This window comes from Camellia sinensis, chromosome 10, assembly GCF_055761805.1.
Source record: "Camellia sinensis isolate YWXY chromosome 10, ASM5576180v1, whole genome shotgun sequence".
NCBI lineage: Eukaryota > Viridiplantae > Streptophyta > Magnoliopsida > Ericales > Theaceae > Camellia > Camellia sinensis.
In genome coordinates, this window is record NC_138970.1 from 102,594,479 (window position 1) to 102,603,676 (window position 9,198).

Genomic DNA, 9,198 nt, shown 5'->3' on the forward strand with positions numbered 1-9,198 from the left:
TCGCCAAGATAAATATATAGGAATGTAATATGAGAGTTATACACTTCCAATTTGCATGCAAGGCTGCCCTACCAACCTTTTTCCCAACCTTTTCTTTTCTGAAAAATGAAAAAAAAGGGGGGGGGGGGAAATTATGAAGATATCAAATGCCAAGTAACACCAAACCAAGCAACTACGTGAAACCAAACAATATGAACAAAGCACACCTTACAAACTTAAAATGAGACAAAGGGAGTAGTTTCAAACACTGTATAGACCTGAAGTGGAACCGACTTATCAAGGTTCCAATCTCCATCCATGCTCAGAGAGTGCTTCAATCACCCAGAAAGATGCCTCTGCAGTGTCATTCAGTGGAGGATAGCTCCATCTTTCTGATATCTGCACAATTAAACCACAATATGATATTTTAATGGAGAGATTGATTTTGTTCAACATCAACCACCGTAGTACCAATGGCATAATTTGATTGTGCAGCAGTTATTATAATTGCATTACAAGATAAATAGAGAAAGACTTTGGACTTTGTATGGAACTCACATCTTCTTTACCCGTGAATGGTCGCACCACTCCTCGTTCCTGCAGAGATTTGTGGAACTCCGCATACTTCCATGTACATCGCTCTGCTCCAATAACATAAATAGGCTTTCTGCAGCATAAATTATTAACATTTCAATTGGGAGGAAAATCAAATTAAAAATGTTGAAGAAGTATTACTAGTTCAAACATACCCAGTACTGCAAGCCTCACTCACCATACTAACTGAATCAGCTGTGATTATGAAAGCATCGGCCCAAGCGAGATGCCCCATGTGAGGATTTGGATCTAACCAGTATAAATTATGCAAACATTGTATGAACTTAGAAATTCAGAAATATGCGCTCCAAAAATCCTTCAGATGATAATAAGAATTGAATATACCTTTGCCATCCCAAATGTAAACTTTAGGATGATAAAATTCCTTCTCTAAGATATCAGATACATGTTGATCACAGAATGCACAAACAATAGCCCCCAATTTCCATTAAGATAAAAGAAATTACTATAAATATGCACACCTCCTGTGGAGTTCTTCTCGAGAAAGATATTTTGAGGCTTCCAAAACTCCAACGAACATTCTTCAGGGATGTTGTCAACTGTTTTGCAAGGTCTGCACCATGTTGACAATGTTCTACAATAACAACATAAATATGACATAAATTATGGGAAGTGTTGTTATTAACCAATGATACAGCATCAACAGGGAGAAGTGAATAAAAAGAATACTTATGATTTTTCCTCCAATAAAGAATAAACTAATGCAAGTATGAAATCATATTTGACTTGGAGAATGATAAGCACTAACACAGCAAACCAGTTTTAACTAAAATTGAAGCTTTTTCAGGCAAGCCATGAGTAAAGTCATCATAGAAGCAGATTTGCAATAGCGATGTTACAATATACTTTTTAAACACTAATGTAATTATGTACAAGCTTGAGAGGGGATCCTATATGATAATATAAACAGTTTCAAGTTAAAAGGAACTACGTTAGATTTTCTAGTCATGCACCTTGCAAGATTTAACCTAAATAAATAAATACAGGAGAATGAAAATTTTAGGATCTTTGAACATCAATTACTGCAATTCTATCTTCTTTTTTTTTCTTTTTTCAGGTTGTGCAAAGACCAGAGTAGTAACATACAAAAAAGATTTTGAGTAATTCATAAAGGCACTCATATATGGATATAAATATACTAATAAATTTAAATCATAAACTAATGCATACAATAAAAAAGTGAACAGACCCTAAAGTTTGAACAATGTGATCCCAAAAACAAAACCCTATAGCTTGAACAATCTTACCATCTAAAAAAAGAAAAAGAAAACCTTGAACAATCTTAAATGCCAACTGCATCAGAGAAGTTAGTTCTATGCAACAAAACAGACTTCAGAGTATGAACAACCTCATCCACTCCGAGTTACTTTTAGACTCTTTTCTGTCGTCAGGACCACAAATTCCCATTAACAGGGCTAACTCAATATCAGAAGCAAACAAAAGTTGTGGAAGGAGGAAAAAGGGACACGGTATCAAAATTGAGATGCAAAATACACCTTGAATATTGTCTAGCTAAAACAAAGACTAATACCCACATTAGGCCACTTATACCCTATAAAAGGCTAACGTGAGAGGCATCAACTTAAAAAACCCTTACAAAACTGAATACCCAATGTGGGAAAACAATGGTGCTAGCGGGGAAATTTTATATATTATAGGGAAAACTTCACTGTAATCTCTCCCCCCCCCCCCCCAAAAAAAAAAAAAAAACAAACAAACAAACTGAAAACCCAATGTGGGAAAACAAAGGTGCTAAAGGGCCGTGTGCAGTTTACCCCCCTAACGTTTAAATATGACCACATAACCCCAATATGGTTTGTGGACCAAAGAGCACCCTAACTTCTATTAACTGAACATGTGAATTGACCTTTATGCGCTCGTCTTCTTCCTCTTCTCTCTTTCGAATTAAACCTGCAATACACACACGCCTATTTTCTTTTTTCTTCCTTCTATGCTATCAACTCCAACAAATTTCATTCCAAGTTCTGCAAGAAACCCAAGCGGCACACACATCTCCGCACCAAAAAAATCAGTGACCCATTCTCGCCATTCATCAACAGTAAATGCATATATATTATCCACTAGTATATACTTAGAAATTATTATGGGCCGCCAGGGGTGTCGGAGAAAGGGGGGATTTTGACCAAGCTGTTTCCGACGATGTCGGTGGCGCCAACAATCAACCCATGCTGTCATAGCTTCTTGGAGCATCGTAAAACTCCAGCCTCCAAAAGAAAAATATAGCGGATTCAATCTTGATGTATATATATTTCTATGTATCAAGACTTTTTTCCAAAAGTACGAATTTTTTAAACCAAATCAGAGCAAAAAAATTGGTCAACAGAACACCAGAAAAAGGAGAGCCTAAGCTAAGATAATAATTGTTAATGTAAAACCATAATAGAGCATGGTAAACAATTGATAAATACATTATTTGAATTGTATTTCCAGACCATTGTACAGAGGCATCAAGTTGGAGATCTCATGAAAGCTTCGCTGAAGCAAAAATTGAAGGGCTTGGAAGAGCACTGTACAGTGATGACAAATGGGGAGAGAGAAGGAGAGGGATGATGAAGATAAGGTGGTACTGATGGTGGGAAAAGTGGTTGACCTGTGAATTGTTGAGTTGGGGGAAGAAGATGAAATAAAGAGCGAGGCTTTCTTTGGATTTTTTTGTATTTTTCATCTAAAAATGGAGGGCACAAGTGGAAGTGGAAGAAATGATGAGAGGTAGAGGAATGGTAAGTTAGTAATTTTAGAGAGTTAATAGGGAAGAGGAAGTTGGTGTGGTACAATGGGTTGGAGTTAAGCAATAGAAAGAGAAATAATAGAGAGGCGGAAGAAGAATGGCATGTGTAGACATCTCATTTTGACTAACTCTAAGACTTCGGATGCTTGCAACCCTCCCGATGATGAAATGGTACTTAACTTCATCTTTAGACTGATTAAGGATGTCTAGAATTGCTATATAAACCCGTTTTGGCCAAAAATAGACTTTTTTACAAAAATGACTATTTTGCCCCTAAACCCATTTTTAGCCAAAAAATTATTTTCTTAACCCCGAGAAAAAGAGGAAAGCCTGGTTTTCCTTTGATCAAACGTATTTTTCAAAATTAGTAACTCATTTTATCAAAAAAACTAATCAGAAGGCATTATGGACTTACTTGGGCCACAAGCAAGCCAAGATCATGGAATGCATACAGGGATGACATGTGTACCATAGCAAAGGGTGTGTGCGCACTTGCCTCGTGCTTGCGCACAAGAATGGTGCATGTGCATATCCAAGCATGACAAAGTTATTTTTAGAAACTCAATCTTTGTGCATTTTTTAAGGGAGGCGGCAGAGGAAGCGATGGGGGTTGCCCTAGCTTGCTCTCCACTCCCCCTCAAACCTATATAAGGGGCCCCTCCCCTTCCCCTTCAAGGGGGTTAAGAAATTTGAACTTTTGTGAGCTTTTGAGACCAAAACCACCCACTTTCTCGCCCCCTTTTCCTTAGCTCTGAAACACACACCCCTATAGCAACTCTAAACCTCTGAAAAACACCCCCAAGGACAGAAGAACTTGAACCCTAACTCAGAATCCAAGCTTGAGGGAGGCTTGCAAGCAAGGAACTCAGCTTTTCTAGCTACCTTCTTCGTGTTTTCTTCAGTTAAAGGAAACTAGCAAGTAAAAACACTTTTAACTTTTATATTTCAGTATCTGTAGGCTTTACTTTTTAGCATTCCTTCGTGCTAGGGTGTTAGGCCATCATCTCATCATGTAGTCATTTGGTTTATTCACTTTCTTTCTTCTCTCTTGCATGCTTTATTTATCTTGTTAGAACAACATGTTCTTAAATCTATTTTAATCATATAATCAGCATGCATGACCCGGTTTGAATCATTATGTAGTTTAGTTTATATTTTGTTTTCATTTGTTAGTTGCTCCTTTTGTGCATATTCATCATATAGTAACTTCAAACTGGGGCTAGGTTGCATCTTGTATGTGTTAGTTGCATTGCAGATCATATTTACTTTATGTATTGCATGAAAGATGCTGAAAGTAGACAATCGGGTAAGTCCTCTCTCCCTCCTTAGCATGTGTTTGCTTCTTGCATCATCTTTTAAATAACCAAACCAAACCAAACCAAGCCTTAAGTCCCATCAAATGGGGTCGGCTACATGAATCCTTCTTCTCCACGCGGCCCTATCAAAGGCCATTTCATTAGTCAAATTAAGTAGATTCATATCTCTATTTAAAACGCTAGTCAACGTTAATCTAGGCCTACCCCATCCCCTAACACTTCCATCTACCGTTACAACATTGCATCTCTTCACCGCTGCCTCTGTTGGTCTCCGTTGAATATGACCAAACCATCTCAAACGATTCTTTCTCCACGCAGCCCTATCAAAGGCCATTTCATTAGTCAAATTAAGTAGATTCATATCTCTATTTAAAACGCTAGTCAACGTTAATCTAGGCCTACCCCTTCCCCTAACACTTCCATCTACCGTTATAGCATCGCATCTCTTCACTACTGCCTCTGTTGGTCTCCGTTGAATATGACCAAACCATCTCAAACGATTCTCTCTCAACTTATCTTCTATCGGTGCTACTCCTACCCATTCCCGAATACACTCATTCCTAATCCTGTCTTGTCTAGTCTTACCACACATCCACCTTAGCATCCTCATCTCAGCCACTCATCTTATCTATATGTTGTTTCTTGGTTGCCCAACACTCCGTCCCATACAACATAGCTGGTCTAATAACCGTTTTATAAAACTTACCTTTTAGTCTAGTGGGAATTCGTTTATCGCACAATACCCCAGACGCACTTCTCCACTTACACCATCCCGCCTTAATCCTATGGGCCACATTTGCATCAATCTCTCCCGCAGTTGTGATAATCGACCCTAAATAACGAAAATGTTCACTCTTAGGCAATTCTTGGTTCTCAATCTTCACTTCTCCTCTGCTTTCATTGTTACTGTTACTAAATTTACACTCCATGTATTCTGTCTTAGTTCTGCTTATCCATAATCCTTTAGATTCAAGAGTTTTTCTCCAAATCTCTAACTTTGTGTTAACTCCTTCTCTAGTCTCATCCACTAGCACAATATCGTTTGCAAAAAGAATGCACCATGGCACGTCATCCTGAATATTTATCATCAACTTGTCCATAACTAAAGCAAAAAAATAAGGACTTAAGGTAGATTCTTGGTGTAAACCTACAGTGATAGCAAATTCATTTGTTTCTCCAGCTGGCGATCTAATAGTGGTTACCACCCCTTCATACATGTCCCTAATCACGTCAATGTAACCCTTTGTCACCCCTTTCTTCTCTAACACCCACCATATTATATCCCGGGGCACTCTATCATATGCTTTCTCAAGGTCGATAAACACCATATGAATGTCTCTTTTCTTTTCTTTATACTTTTCTATTACTCTCCTCAAAAGATAGATTGCTTCCATTGTTGACCTACCAGGCATAAACCCAAATTGATTCTCTGACACCTCTGTTATATCTCGCAATCGGCGTTCCATCACCCTCTCCCACACTTTCATTATATGACACATTAGCTTGATTCCTCTATAGTTGTTACAATTATGGACATCACCTTTATTCTTATAGATTGACACTAAAATACTCTTCCTCGACTCATCTGGCATGTTCCTAGTCAACAAAATTTTGCTAAACAACCTAGTCAACCAACCAACTCCCTTTTCACCCAAACACTTCCAAGCTTCAATAGGGATATCATCGGGTCCTAAAACCTTATTTGATTTCATCTTCTTAAGTGCAATTTCCACTTCAAAGTTCCTAATCCTGCGATAGAACCTATAGTTTTGGTTTTTCATATTACTGGCTATTTCTTCCCTTATTGTCGTACCTCGATGTTCCTCATTTAATAGTTTCTCAAAATAATTCTTCCATCTTTCCTTAATCTCATCATCCTTCACCAATACCTTAGAATCCTCACTCTTTATGCACTTTACTTGATTAAAATCTCTTGTTTTCCTCTCTCGTATCTTAGCAAGTTTGTATACCCTCTTCTCTCCCTCCTTACTATCTAGTCTAGTGTATAGGTGATCATATACTTTCAACTTGGTCTCTCTCACTACTTTCTTGACCTCCTTATGAGCCAATCTGTAGCTCTTAAGGTTTTCCTCAGTCCTATCCTTCTGCCACTTTTTAAAGCACTCTTTTTTTGCCTTAACTACCACTTGAACCTCTTCCCTCCACCACTAAATTTCCCTAGAGCTGGGTCCCATTCCTTTCGACTCTCCAAGCACTTCCCTTGAGATTCTCCTCATACAATTGACCATCGAGTTCCACATAGTGTTAGCATCACCTTCTAAGTCCCAAGTACCTTCCTTATCCATTCGATTCTTAAATATTTTTAGTTTATCCCCTTTTAGGTCCCATCATCTCCTCCTATGACACCCACCATCCTTCTTAGCTTGGTATTGCCCTCTAAAACATAAATCTAGTACCAAAATCCTATGTTGAGAGACCAGACTCTCTCCAGGAATCACCTTACGATCATTGCATTTTAGGCGGTTCACTTTTCTCACTAAGAAGTAATTTATTTGACTCTTAACTAATCCACTCTTAAAGGTTATCAAATGCTCCTCCCTCTTCTTATACATAGTATTGGCCACCACCAGATCAGAAGCCAACGCAAAATCTAAGATACTCTCTCCAGCCTCATTTCTGTCACCAAAACCGTATCCACCATGCACCCTTTCATAACCTAGTTTATCTATGCCCACATGGCCATTAAAATCTCCACCTATAAATAGGTTCTCTCCTATGGGTATCTCTTGTAAGATCTCATCCATTTGCTCCCAAAAATTCCTCTTAGTCTGATCATCTAACCCTACTTGAGGGGCGTATGCGCTAATAATGTTCACTATATTCCCTCCAATAACTAGTTTAATTAGCAAAATCCTATCTCCTTTCCTGGTAACCACCACTACACTTTCCACAAGACCCTTGGCAATTATGATTCCTACCCCATTGCTGCGTCTATCCTTACCACTATAATATAGTTTAAAACCGGTATCCTCAATTTCCCTACCTTTCTCTCCCGTCCACTTAGTTTCTTGTATGCAAGCTACACTAACTCTCCTCCTAATCATAACATCTACCAATTCCATCGTCTTACCAATTAAGGTTCCTATGTTCCAAGTGGCTACCCTAAACCTATAGTCTTAAACTAACTTCTTTACTCCCGCTCATCCAGAAAAGCGCAGAAACCTTTGCCCATTTTTCACCGCACCCAGGCGTCGATGCGGCGCCCCTTGCTCACTTTTCGAAACACCTGGAGACAGGCGCAACGCGTCACTTGAGGGGAATGACCTAGCATTTAAACACGTCACTTGTATGTTTTGAATGTTTTTGTGAATATTGCCTATCTTAGTTTGAGTTCATTGCCATAAAATAAATTAAAATATCCTTTTTAATGGAAAATCTTCACTTTTAAGTATGGCATTGTTCTTTCAATCTAAGATGGGTGACATTCACTTTTTATTCAGATCACATAGTTTTAGGATTAGTTAAAGGTTTGTAGGCTTAAAATCAACTCGTGTTAAAGGTTTTTAGGCTTAAAATGAACTTGTGTGAATAATTAACTACTAAAATCATAAATTAGAAAGTATTTTGAGTTTTTAGTTTTTTTTTTTTTTACCCCCAAAAATAGCCACCACCCGCCACCATTTTCCACCACCGGCTTCAGCCACCAACACCCACCCCCCACCACCACCTGCCACCACCACTCACTACCCACCTACCACCACCACCCACCACCCGCCACCACCACCCACCCCTCGTCACCACCACCACCACCCACCACCACCCACCTACCATCCACCAGCCACCACTCACCATCCGCCACTACTATTCACCGCCCGCCACCACCACCTGCCACCTACTTGCCACCACCACTCACCTGCTACCACCATCCACTACCTGCCACCACTAGCCACCCACCACCACCAGCCATCTGCCACTCACCTGCCACCACCACCATCCACCATCCACCACCACCACCATTACCACCATCACCCACCACCCACCCACCTGCCACCACCACCCACCATCACCACCTACCACTCGCCACCATCACCCACCCACCCATCACCACCCCCACCTGCCACCTACCCGCCACCACCTGCCATCCGCCACCCACCACCACCATCCATTCGCTACAACCCACCACCCGCCACTGTCACCCACCCACCCGCCACTGTCACCCACCCACCCCCCATCACCACCCATCAACCGCCATCCGCCTGCCACCACCACCCGCCACCACCACCCACTCGCTACCACCCACCATCCGCCATCGTTACCCACCCACCCACCACTACCACCCGCCGCCACCACCACCCGCCATCTACTACCCACTTGCCACCACCACCCACCACCCGCCACCGCCACCGCCACCGCCACCACCCACTCGTTACTACCCCCCATCCACCCAGCCAGCCACCCACCACCACCTGCCACCACCAGCTACCCACCGTCATCACTTTCCACCATTGTCTTCCACCGCCACTTGCCACCACTTGTCATTTCTCAGTCTTTTTTATATTTTTAAAGTTTTTTAAACAT

The 9,198-nt window shown here is 40.6% G+C and overlaps 1 protein-coding gene across 1 annotated transcript; it reads right to left on the reverse strand.

The window, feature by feature from the left end:
• On the reverse strand, positions 1-2,010 carry LOC145801693 (mitochondrial fission protein ELM1-like). Its single transcript, XM_082893426.1, has 5 exons — positions 1,842-2,010; positions 919-1,168; positions 729-822; positions 538-646; positions 1-378 (listed from the first exon to the last, which is right to left on the reverse strand). Exons 3-5 carry the CDS (start codon positions 806-808, stop codon positions 277-279), a joined length of 291 nt encoding a protein of 96 aa, XP_082749552.1. The 5' UTR covers positions 809-822; positions 919-1,168; positions 1,842-2,010; the 3' UTR covers positions 1-276.
• Positions 2,011-9,198: the final 7,188 nt, after the last annotated feature.